Genomic DNA, 12,907 nt, shown 5'->3' with positions numbered 1-12,907 from the left:
TTTTATGACCGCTCATATGGTCTTTCTTGTTGAATGCATATGCACACCTAAAAAGAATATATATTCTGTAGTTTGAAGTGTGGTGTTCTTTAAATAGCAATTAGGAGTTCAGATAATTTATGTTTTTACTGATTTTTATGTCTATTTCAATCTATTGCTGAGAGAGGGATGTTACATTTCAAGTATGATGAAGGATTATCTATTTCTTTAATTCTGTCAACTGTTCTTCAGATATTTTGAAGCTCTGTCACTAAGTAAATACATATTTATGATTGTTACATCTTCCTGATGAACCAGTCCTTTAATCATTATGAACATTCCCTTTTTCTCTGTTAATGCTCTGTCTTGATATATATTTTATCTAATGTTAGTAAAACCAGTTTAGTGTTATGCTTACTGTTTTTGTGGTTTATCTCTTTCCATTCATTTGCTTTCAATCTGTCTATATTGTTAACTTAATGTCTGTCATAGACAACATGTAGCTGGGTCTTAGTCATTTATCCATTCTGGTAATCTGTATGTTTTAATTGAAGTGTAATGTCCATTAACATTTGATGTTATTATTAATATGGTTAAATTTAGGTTTGCATTGTACAATTTGTTTTCTGTGTTTGTTCTTCTCATTGTCTTTTCTTGCTTTCTTTTGGATTTTTGAAACATTTCCTTGAATCCCATTATAATATATCCATTGGCCTTTTAGCTCTATTATTTTGCATTATTTTTTAGTGGTTTCTGTAAGGATTATAGTATGTATCCTTAAATTTTCAGTTTACTTAAAATTAATTTTAAACCGCTTCACATAAAGTGTAGATAGCTTGAAACTATATAGGTCAATTGGCCCTCTTTCCATATCCTTTATGTTATAGTTGTCATATGTGTATAATTTATATATGTAATAAACACTGCAAGACCTATAATTTTAGCTTAAAACTGTGCTTTTAAGGAAGTTAAGAAGGAAAAAGATAATCTCATGTCGTGTGTGCTTGTGTGTATGTATGTAGAGTTTTTAAGCAAGTTTGTAGTAATAGTTGCTTAACTCTAAATTTAAAGTTATTAATATAAACTTAAAGCAGTTAATTTTACAGTATTAAAAATTATACCTCAATAAAGCTGATAAAAACAATATGTCTAGGTGTCCTACCTGCCCAAGTGCTATTTGCTTTTTTTCATGAAGATTATTCTAAAGCCAGAAAATTATTTGCCAGTATAATATATAGCCAGCAAAGTATATAGCCAGTATATTTTATTTGATTCCAAGTTAAGGCCTTTTCTTTGAGAGTTTGAGTTTGCTCTTTGGAGTGGAATGTCCTATTTCCAAACCATACTCATACTGTTTCACTTACAAGGTCCAGTTTCAGTCTCTTTTTAAGTGAGGAGGATAACATTTGAAGAAAGTTGAATGTAGAATCCTTTTTTTATACCATTTTTAAATTGAAGTGTAGTTTACAATGTTATGTTTCAGGTGTATATCAAAGTGATTCAGTTATATAAATATATCAAATTTATATATATAAGTATGATATATTTATATAACTGAATCACTTTGATATATATATACACATATATGTTTATATATATATATTCTTTTCCAGATTCTTTTCCATTATACATTATTATAAGATATTCAATACAGTTTCCTGTGCTATACAGTCAATCCTTATTTTTTATCTATTTTATATATAATAGTATGTATCTATTCCTAGAGTACGAAATGACAACCCACTCCGGTATTCTTGCCTGGCAAATCCCTTGGAAAGGGAAGCCTGGGCAGGCTGTGGTCCATAGGTCGCAAAGAATCAGACACTACTGAAGCCACTTAGCATGTATGCAAGTATGCATCTGTTAATTCCAAACTTCTAAAATATGCCTCCCCACCCCTTTACCATTTGGCAACTGTAAGTTTGTTTTCTATGTCTGTGAGTCTTTTTCTGTTCTGTAAATAAGTTCATTTGTACCACTATTGAAGAAAATTTTCCGAGTGAGGCTTGACCTTTAAGGATGGGAATTAGCTCTCAGAATACTGCTGCTGCTGCTAAGTCCCTTCAGTCGTGTCCGACTCTGTGTGACCCCATAGACGGCAGCCCACCAGGCTCCCCCATCCCTGGGATTCTCCAGGCAAGAACACTGGAGTGGGCATTTCAGGTAGTGGGAAGAGAATGGGCTCACCTTTTACTAGCAAGATTACTAATCCTCTGAACGTCTGCTGACCTGTTCAGAATTGCCTTATATGTGTGTGCATTTGTTCTTGCATTCATTTATTCATTTCTTCAAAAGTGAGAGTCTCACTCTGTTTTTCCTGTGCTTTGTGATAGTGATTATTGTTTTTTTAAAAATAATCACCTAGCTATAGGCAGCAGAAATGGATGAATGAAAGCAAAGCCCATCTTCTCTGTTCTTTCCCACTATCCCTAGAAATGTTATCCAATAACATTTCAGAGAAGTACAATAATGACCACCATTTGTTGAGCACTTATACTAGACACTTGCTTAATGTTTTATACACATTTTCTCATTTAATGAATCCATGTAGCCACCCCGTGAGGTAAGAATTAGGATTTCCATGTGCAGATGAGGAAACTGAACCTTGGAAAAGTTAAGTAAACTGTCAAAAGCTTCACTGTTGGAGTTGACGAACCAGAATTCAAAGCCATGTTTCTCTAACTTAGAAAGTCTGTCTCTTGACCATTATACCAAGATGGGTGATTGTGAAGACTTCCTCTGAATCATGGAAGGAAGTCTGGATACTTTTTTCCTTACAGTTCTCCTAGATAATTATGTTTTAACACCCGAAGATAATTGGAAAATTGTATTGAGGTTTAAATATGTCATTGATAGTTATGTAGCTCATATTAAATTTAAATTATATGGATTTTTTTTCACTAGATTATAGTTCCCATAAGACATGCCAGTCAAACTACAAGAGAAGGTTTCCACCACCCCTGTACCCTCCTTCCGCCACTTGCCCCACTTCTCATTAGATGATTAGCACCCTCAGCAAGAGTGCAGATTTTTAACAGTCTTCTAAAAATGCCTTTTTGTATCCAGCCTCCAGTGCATAATCTGTTCAGAATCACCTCTCTGACCGCAGGTGTCCTTGAGAGGCTTGCGTGCTGGCAGTCCCGTTACCTCTGTTGCATTCCCAGCCCCCCAGCCCACCCACGCCACTGCCACCCCCGTGTCTCCTGCCCAAGACACGCACATACACAGCCCGTTCTCTAGTTTCACAGAACTCAAAATTCCTTAAACCTGCATTTTATAAACTGTGGTGGCTTTGCTCTTGCTATTCCAGTGCCCTCCCTGTTTATCTTCTGTTCTCAACCTGGGAAAATCCTTCTTATTCCCCAAGGGGCGGTATAAATGCCACGTTCTCCGTGGAGCCTTCTCCCCCTTCTCCGGGAGAGGCTGTGTTTATCACTCCTCTTCTGACTCTCCGAGCGTTCCACGTATGTCTTTGGTAGCACCCGTAAGACATTTAGGCGTAGTTCGCTTTCTATCTAGTTCCCCTGCTCCGGAATGGGAGCTCCTAGAAGGATCGATCACGATGGGTTTTTTGTCTGTTTTCTTCAGTGCCCTGAGGTAAGAGCTTCCTAATGAATCACACTGAATCTTTAGTGATGTTGATAATAACCTTTATTACGTGCATTCTGTGTGTTAGGCACTGTGTTTGACATTTGTACACATTATTTCATTTAATTTCATGCTTACCCTATATTATAAAGACAGTTTTTACCCCTATGTTACTAATTAGAAAATTGAAGTTAAGAAAGACAAAATAATTTGACCAGGGTAGGACAGCAAGTAAGTAATGGAATGAAGATTTGGACCAAGTGGCTGACTCCAGAGCTCATTCTCCTTTATACCTATAAGATCAATCAGTCAATCTATCCATTAATCAAAAAAGTTCCTGGGGAGTTATCTCCAACCAAGAGATACAGTCTCTATTGAAACCAATCCTGAATGACTAAAGAGGAGGACATCAAAGATACTGTGTCACCAGAAGGATAAATGAGGTCCCTTGGAGAATGCTTTAGTGTCATTTGAAAAATCTTGTTTGGTCACAAAAAGAGGCTCAAAGAAATCTGCTGTGATCACTGATAAAGTTAGGCTCACAGAATACAGTACCTGGAAAAATCACCATCACACATTGCTTTTGTAAAGAGTGGATGAGAAGTAGAGAAATGTCTTTGTTTGGCTGGAGAATGGTGTGGCTCATCAAATGCCAGAACTGTCCTTTTACAAAGATCAAGGTCCTGAGTAATTAGCTGGCTTGCCCAAGGGCTCACAGCTAATAAATAACGGAGCTTGGACTAGAATTCCAGTTTCCCGAGCCCGGTTTAGAGCCTTGAGCACATAGTGTGCTCTCTATTAGAGCTTCTGTGTTCATGTCTGGAGGGAAAGGATGCCAGGCCGAGGCTCAAGTGTGCCTTTGAGGGGAACAGCTTGATGCTTTTGGAGCTGGTCAGCTTTTGCCTGAGACCTGCTGCTATTTTGGGCTCTCAGTTTGCTCAAAACTAAATACTGCCAGCCATACAAATAAAAGGCAAGGCTATTATTTAGGCCTCCTAGGTCTATGCATTCACTTCTCTGCTTGCAAGGGCAAATTATTAGTTCATCTCTGCTGGGCAGTTTGAACATAGGATTATATTAGCCCATGTCTTAGCACTTAGATGTCAACTAGCTTGTCTCTGTTGCAATAAATGTACAAGCTTTGCTTTCAGATTGGGAGAGAAGAGGGAAAACAAAAAAATCTCCATGAGTCTCTACTGATCCTGATTTCTTATGTTGTTTCTTTCTGTTTCTTTCAGGGCGACGAGGAAGAACCCCGGTAAGATCACATTACTGTGGCTTGTGTGTTCTCAGAATTGAAGTAGAGTGACATTTGTGGCCTTTGAAGGCCCGTGAAATATGACCAGCCAAGGAACAGCACAGATAAGGGATCTCCATCTTAAGCCAGGGGCTTTGAAGATCTTATTTTGTAAGATTCCCATCTCCCTCCCCATCTATGCTATTTCCTGTATGTAACCTTCAGATAAAGATAAGCTTTAAAGTATACAATGACAGTAACTCTGCTTTATTCTGTAGCACATTCCAAATACCTTGTTAAGACCAGTAGGTACTATATTTAAATGGTAATTAGGTATCAGGTGGACTCAATAGATAAACTTTTGCATTGTTCTTTCTTGATTGGAATTGGATTGCCTTTTTTTTTTAATGGACTCTGAATCCAATATTCTTTATTTCTGACCCATAACAGCCTTGTGTCTGACTCAAGACACCGATACAGTGAACCCAAGGTCATAGGTGTACAACACTTTGTTTAGGAAGAAAAAAATGCTTCTTTGTGCTGTTGTTTCACCACATGAGATTTAAAAGTGCATTTTTTCATTGCCTCTGCCTCTCAGTGAACCTGGACTTCAGTTTACTTACCTTTGCTTCTTTCTGCTCAGCAGTGAGCACAGGCTCTAGGCAATGCTCTGCCTCTGCTGTGAACACAATCAAGGGGCATTTGTACAAAGTAAAATGCAATGTCCAGATGGCACCCTCAGTCACATAGGATCCAGGACGGTTAAGGCTGGGAGTTGTCAGAAAGATCATCCAGGCCACTGCTATTCAAACTTTAGTTTTAGTAGAAACAGATTTTTTTTCAGATGGGCCTTGGGTAGAGTATATACAAAGCATTTTTTGTCTGGTTAAAGTTGGGGCCACATCTACTGGTGAAACTTCTCTATTCCTTACAGTAGACCCCGAGGGGCTGGTGCACAAACCTAGGGTTCCTGAGAACTCAGTTTGAAAGTCACTCATCTAATGCAAGCCTCTCATTGAAGGAAGCTAAATGAGCTTTTGGAGCCAGGATTTGGTCCTTCTTTGTTTTTATTTACAAATACAATTCCTTCTTTTTCCTTTCTCCCTCCACACATCCTGAGCCCCTGTCTTAGTGCCAAATGTTATCCCACATCTGTATTTCCTGCTGCTTCCTTCCTTGGGACTGTAGTTCTCAGCCTCAATCTCGTTCCTTGTCCTCTGTGGCCAGTGGAGCCCCCACTCTAAGCCCAGAGAGCTTCAGGGGGTCCCTTCAGGCCCATCCTCCAGCCATCCTCAGGAACAGGCTCCCTTTGTATTGCGGTTCATTTCTTTCCTTCCTTCCTCTCACCCTCTCTCCCACTCTCTTTTTCTCATGACCCTACTGGGTATCAGGCACTGTGCTATACACTGAGCATATGTGAAAACTAAGACAGACATGGTCCCTGGCCTTGTGCGTCCTAAGTCTAGTAGGAGAGACAAGCACATGACTGGGCACTTATAGTCTGGAGGAACTGCTATGATTAAGTGAAGTTTAGGCTGCTTTAGGAAGGGCTCCTGAGTCAGTCTTGGAGAATAAGGGGCGGCTCACTATACAAAAAAGATCTTCACGACCAAGATAATCACAATGGTGTGATCACTCACCTAGAGCCAGACATCCTGGAATGTGAAGTCAGGTGGGCCTTAGAAAGCATCACTACGAACAAAGCTAGTGGAAGTGATGAAATTCCAGTTGAGCTATTTCAAATCCTGAAAGATGACGCTGTGGAAGTGCTGCACTCAATATGCCAGCAAATTTGGAAAACTCAGCAGTGGCCACAGGACTGGAAAAGGTCAGTTTTCATTCCAATCCCAAAGAAAGGCAATGCCAAAGAATGCTCAAACTGCCCACAATTGCACTCGTCTCACATGCTAGTAAAGTAATGCTCAAATTTCTCCAAGCCAGGCTTCAGCAATACGTGAACCGTGAACTTCCAGATGTTCAAGCTGGTTTTAGAAAAGGCAGAGGAACCAGAGATCAAATTGCCAGCATCCACTGGATCATGGAAAAAGGAAGAGAGTTCCAGAAAAACATCTATTTCTGCTTTATTGACAATGCCAGAGCCTATGACTGTGTGGATCACAATTAACTGTGGAAAATTCTGGAAGAGATGGGAATACCAGACCACCTGACCTGCCTCTTGAGAAATCTGTATGCAGATCAGGAAGCAACAGTTAGAACTGGACATGGAACAACAGACTGGTTCTAAATAGGAAAAGGAGTACATCAAGGCTGTATATTGTCACCCTGCTTATTTAACTTCTATGCAGAGTACCTCATGAGAAACGCTGGGCTGGAAGAAGCACAAGCTGGAATCAAGATTGCTGGGAGAAATATCAATCACCTCAGATATGCAGATTACACCACCCTTATGGCAGAAAGTGAAGAGGAACTAAAGAGCCTCTTGATGAAAGTGAAAGTGGAGAGTGAAAAAGTTGGCTTAAAGCTCAACATTCAGAAAATGAAGATCATGGCATCCGGTCCCATCACATCATGGGAAATAGATGGGGAAACAGTGGAAACAGTGTCAGACTTTATTTGGGAGGCTCCAAAATCACTGCAGATGATGATTGTAGCCATGAAATTAAAAGACGCTTACTCCCTGGAAGGAAAGTTATGACTAACCTTGATAGCATATTGAAAAGCAGAGACATTACTTTGCCAACAAAGGTCCGTCTAGTCAAGGCTATGGTTTTTCCAATGGTCATGTATGGATGTGAGAGTTGGACTGTGAAGAAAGGTGAGCACCAAAGAATTGATGCTTTTGAACTGTGGTGTTGGAGAAGACTCTTGAGAGTCCCTTGGCCTGCAAAGAGATCCAACCAGTCCATCCTAAAGGAGACCAGTCCTGGGTGTTCATTGGAGGGACTGATGTTGAGGCTGAAACTCCTGTACTTTGGCCACCTCATGAGAAGAGTTGACTCATTGGAAAAGACTCTGATGCTGGGAGGGATTGGGGGCAGGAGGAGAAGGGGACAACAGAGGATGAGATGGCTGGATGGCATCACCGACTCGATGGACATGAGTTTGGGTGAACTCTGGGAGTTGGTGATGGACAGGGAGGCCTGGCGTGCTGCAATTCATGGGATGGCAGAGAGTCAGACATGACTGAGCGACTGAACTGAACTGAACTGAGCCAGAAAACATTTTGTGTAAATGGAGGTCTGAAGGATGAGGAGGCAGTCAGGGGAGAGGCAGAGACAGGGCTGTTCCAGGGACGGGAACAACTCAGGGAATAGCTCTAGACAAGAGAAGAGTGGAGGAAAGAAAGCAGAGTCCAGCTCACTAAGGGCCCTCACAGGCCTCTTGAAATGGGAGGGCATTAAATAATTTAAAACATGAATTAAACCTGAGTAGATTTGCATTTTGGAAGTCTCGTCTGCATGCTCGTCTGCATGCAGAAAGGGAAATGAATGGGAGGTGTTTCAGAGCCTGGGAGACTAGTTAGACCAGGTTCGTGATGATGGGAGCCTATATCAACATCTTCTCTAGTTATTGACTAATTTTTCACCATTTTACACAGACCTTTGGTTTAGACAAACTCATCAGATTATCTGTAAACCTTTGTTTTAGAAAAACTCCACCTCTTCTCTCAAAACTAGCTCTAGCTCCTTAAAATCCAGACAAAGCAGAGTCCTAGACATTTTCTTTCCCAGAGAGAGGATTCAAGCAAGACCAATATAAAGAAAACCCTTCAGCCGATGTAGTGTACATATTCTGCATATAGAAATGGCATTTCTGTGCGTGTCTGGTTAGGATGGCCACGTTCATCTTGTCTTTATGACATGCCAGAGTCATGTTGACCTTATGAAGGGACCTTATGAAGAGATTAACTCCCTTCAGAGATACTGTTCAGTATGAGATACTGGTTTCAGAATTTAATTGCAGATTCCTTCCTGTCATTTTGACAAGATAGTGGTGAAGTGTTTAGAGTTTCTTTGGGCTTCCCTGGTGGCTCAGTGGTAAAGAATCCACCTGCCAATGCAGGAGATGTGAGTGTGATCCCTGGGTCTGGAAGATCCTTGAAGGAGGAAATGGCAACCCATTCCAGAATTCTTGGCTGGAGAATTCCAGGACAAAGGAGCCTGGCAGGCAGCAGCCCATGGGGGGGTCGCAAAAGAGTCAGACACGAATTAGCAACTAAATAACAACAAATAGTTTCTTTACTAGCAACCAAGATATCAAGCTTTCTCCCTCAAGCCAAGCTGCCATGGATGTCAGTAGGGATCTGTTGGACTGGAACTTATTTGGTAAAATGAGCACTTGAAAAAGTGTGTTCCAGTATGGCAGAAAGAGGAGTCAAATTTTCCTTTTACCCTTTAAATTCCTACCTGGTTCCATTCAGTTTGCGTTGAACTACCATTTGGCTCAGTTTATTCCAATTAACACCTCAGGGCAGATTGCCTTTGATCTGAAATTTCTCACATTTATGATATACACTTTACCATCTCAGTAAGCCAGAGTTTTGTTCCAAAGGTTTCTGTATTGCTGACGGTGTTAAATGAGAGTTTGATGTGTAAGGAAGACAGACGGAAGTGTGGGTCTCCCCACACGGGGGATGGAAGAGACATGAATCTGGAGACGCTGTGTTCCAGGTCTGCTCAGAGTTTCACACCTGTCTCCTTTGCTAGTATTCTTACCACACAGCTCCTTCCCCACTCTGCACAGAAGTCCAGGGAGAAACGGATTCCAACCACTCTCTATGGTGGTCGGAACAAAGGAAATATCCTGTCCTTTTGAAACATATTTGTCTGAAATAGATCTATATTTTCCTCCATTCCTGCCCGCTAGAGTCTCCCTGCCTTCTTTTCTCTTTTCACTTTTCCAACCTCGTGAGATTTGAGGTGGCCAAGTATTTGTGCTTTTGGTCATGTCTGTTCCTTGTTCTGAATTCTGTTGTGTACTTTTCCTACTAGTTAACAACAATGATAATCAAAGATACCATTTTTTAAAGTTTTACTGTGCACAAGTGTTTTTTATATATTCCCTTTTAACTCTCATGTAAAGCTTATGATGGAGCTATTATCCCACTTGTAAAAGAGAGGAAATGAACACTCAGAAAGATTAACTTGCCCTGGATCACATAGCTAGTAGAAACAGAGCTAGGATTTAAATCTAGTCTGGTTTCAGAGCTCATGCCCTCAGCCATGATGCGTACTATCTCCCAGGGGCCAGCCCACTTCTCTCTGTGACCCTGAATGAAAGGCATGAGGATTCACACTCACTTGTCAGAGCATCACTTTGATCTCATTCCTCTAACCTGGGAGTTCTTACTTGCCTTGACGTTCAAATGTTACGGCCTCTGTGTTCTGCAGGCTACTTTTCCTCTCCTTAGCCTCTGTCACTGTAAGGGGCTATTTCTTCATCTCATCCTCACACAATGCCCCCTGAGGGTCAGCAGTAAAAGGGTTGCTTTTAGACTCCCTTGGGAGCAAGCAACCAAGCCTTCCTTTTACCCTGCAGAATTAGCTGCCTCTTGCTTCTCGGTGGTAGTCCCTCTTCAAATCCGTGATAGTTATACAGATGACAAGGATTCTTGGAGGAAGTGGAGGAACAGAAGTCCTAATATGTAGAACATGGATATTAACCACTGTGGAATCACCTTTTAAGAGGGTATCTTTAAAGCCCATAGTGATTTTTTTTTTTCCAAGCCAAAGGGAAAAAAAAAGCAATTTACACTTTTGGCAGCAATTTTCTGTCTTCTCTATGCTATTATGGGAGATCTTGTGTTTGCTCCCTCACAGATTGGCTCCTTCTCTACTCCTGCTGGAGCCTGCTGAGAAGTAATATATATTCAAGGAGAGGAGGCGGCAATAGGTTCTGCTGCCTTGAAAGCTGTTGTGTAGTGGGAGGAAGTCAGAGAGGGAAGGACCCTTAAACCCATGTGTTCTGAGGAGAAAGTAGCAAGATCAATATTAAATTTTCATTTGCTATCGAGATTTTCTCTGATTTTTTTTTTCTTTTAACTAAAAGGAAAATGGCGTTTTAAATGGTAACAGCCATACTGAGGATTTCTATAGAATTTTTCATCTTCAGAGCTGGCTCTTATTTAGGCAAAGAGCTCCCGCTGAGATCAGTGTGAATCTGACCATGCTGATTCTGTGATCCAACAAACAGCAGTTCTGAGGAAGTAGGAGCTCAGGGAGAGTCAGCAGACCTACCTGCTATTCTTGGTAGGGGACCGACTGAGTGACCCTGGGCAAGTCATTTAACCTCTTTGTCTCTGTGTAGCTGGGTTTTATTTTCCTGTAAATACTAGCCCTTCTTTGCCCTACTCTAGCCCCAGTTTTTGGGAATATAGTGTGTGTAGGAATACAGTCATATATCAAATATGAAATGAAAATAATTGCTTATAGCAGATTATAGATTCTATAATTTGGTACGGTTTTTTCCTCTACATTTCTCAATTTTGTTTCTTTAAAAATTTTCTTGGTTCTATATACTAGGTATTCTTTCCCCCCACGCCCTAAAATAACAACTATATGCATGTCCTCAGATCTGGCATTTCTCTTCCTAATTACTTAGTTTGTAGAGATAGGAGGGCACTAAGTCAGTGATACATTTTTATCCTCTGATGGTAAATTTGTGGTTTGGTATTTACATTGTCTTCATTTAAGAAGACCTAGGTGGAAGCCAAAGAAAATGGCTCTGATACTTGGGACATGGAGTGGAACTGTCAGGATTGCCTCTTATCCTCACGTGGGGCTCTAACGTCTAAGTTGGTCTTCAGCACAGAGAGCGTCTTTGCTGTCACATTTCCCTCTTATGGAGCCTGAGCTGACTTAGTTTTCCTCTGCTGATGTGACTTGTTCATCCTCTCCTCACCCGGATGAAGGATGAAGCCATGCAAGGCATTGTACTGCCTATCTTTAATAAAAGCAGGCCTTCTTCCTAAAGTAATTGATTTTCATATATTTGCCTGTGAGAGCCACAGCTCTATTTTATTTTGTGCATATTCGCCAATAACCAGAGAATCCATTCACAGCTGGAAAATTCAGCCAAGGTGACTCTAGCTTATTCTACCTACCTTACAGTGGGAGTGCTAGCTAGGAGCAGCCTGCCTTTTTTTGGCTTCAAAATGCTAAGAAAAAAAGGCCCAGGAGGAAGAGACCTGGATGTCACTTTTCATAGTGTGGTTTTATGCTAAATCAACTTTGGTTTGCCATCCAGTGTGTACTTATGATGCTTGGCAGGCTTACCTTGTTTATATGCTTGACCTCAGAGCTCATCAGAATAACAGTCACTTTTAGGAGCTCTGTTCCCTTATCTCTTTAGCAAGTAAAATTGCAGAGGAATTTTTTCATTCGTTTGTTCAGAAACATTTTCAATTGTCTACTCTGTTGCCAGGCCCCATGCTAGGCCTCAGAGATATGAAGATGAAGACAGACTTTGGCTCTGTATTTGAAGATCTCAAAGTCTAGTTCAAAAGAGAGAACTAAGTAAACAATTTTAATTTCACATGTAAGGGCAATATAGTAATTATAATTATATTATATTAGTTATATTATAAAAAAGCATTTATTGAATGCCAACTACATTGTTGATGCTGGGAAAGATTGAGGACTGGAGGAGAAAGGGGATGACGGAGGATGAGATGGTTGAATGGCATCACTAACTAAATGAACGTGAATTTGAGCCAACTCTGGGACATAGTGGGGGACAGAGGACCCTGACTGCAGCGCTGCATCCAAGGGGTTGCAGAGAGTCAGACACGACTTAGCAACTGAGCAACAGTAACATCAGTGGTGCCATCCAACCGTCTCATCCTCTGCTGCCCCTCTCCTCTTGCCTGCAATCTTTCCCAGCATCAGGGTCTTTTCCAATGTATCAGAAAGTACTTTAAACATTTTTTTTAATTTCTCACAACAGTCCTAATAAGTGGTTAATACATTATCTTCACTTCTCATCTGAATGAGAAAACCGAGTTGCAGAAAGGTTGTATGTACACTAACAAGGTCACTCAGCTGAAAAGTGGTAGAGCCAGTATTCAAATTCAAGTACTCTGATTTGAGACTGCGGGCTCTTGACCACTACAGTACAATGATTCTCTACAATAAAGATGTTGGA

The 12,907-nt window shown here is 40.7% G+C and overlaps 1 protein-coding gene across 7 annotated transcripts in view; it reads left to right on the top strand.

The window, feature by feature from the left end:
• TRIM44 (tripartite motif containing 44) overlaps positions 1-12,907 on the top strand; it is a 114,105-nt gene that overhangs the window by 51,327 nt on the left and 49,871 nt on the right. For 6 of the 7 annotated variants that reach the window (XM_044929253.2, XM_044929255.2, XM_006062350.4 and 3 more), the window contains one exon: positions 4,806-4,825. In XM_044929253.2, coding sequence (XP_044785188.1) covers positions 4,806-4,825 — 20 coding nt within the window. Of the gene's footprint in view, positions 1-4,805; positions 4,976-12,907 lie in introns of all 7 variants that reach the window. The other variant, XR_003103897.3, reaches the window with a different exon arrangement.

This window comes from Bubalus bubalis, chromosome 16 (assembly GCF_019923935.1).
Source record: "Bubalus bubalis isolate 160015118507 breed Murrah chromosome 16, NDDB_SH_1, whole genome shotgun sequence".
NCBI lineage: Eukaryota > Metazoa > Chordata > Mammalia > Artiodactyla > Bovidae > Bubalus > Bubalus bubalis.
This window is presented reverse-complemented; position numbering and strand designations above follow the sequence as displayed.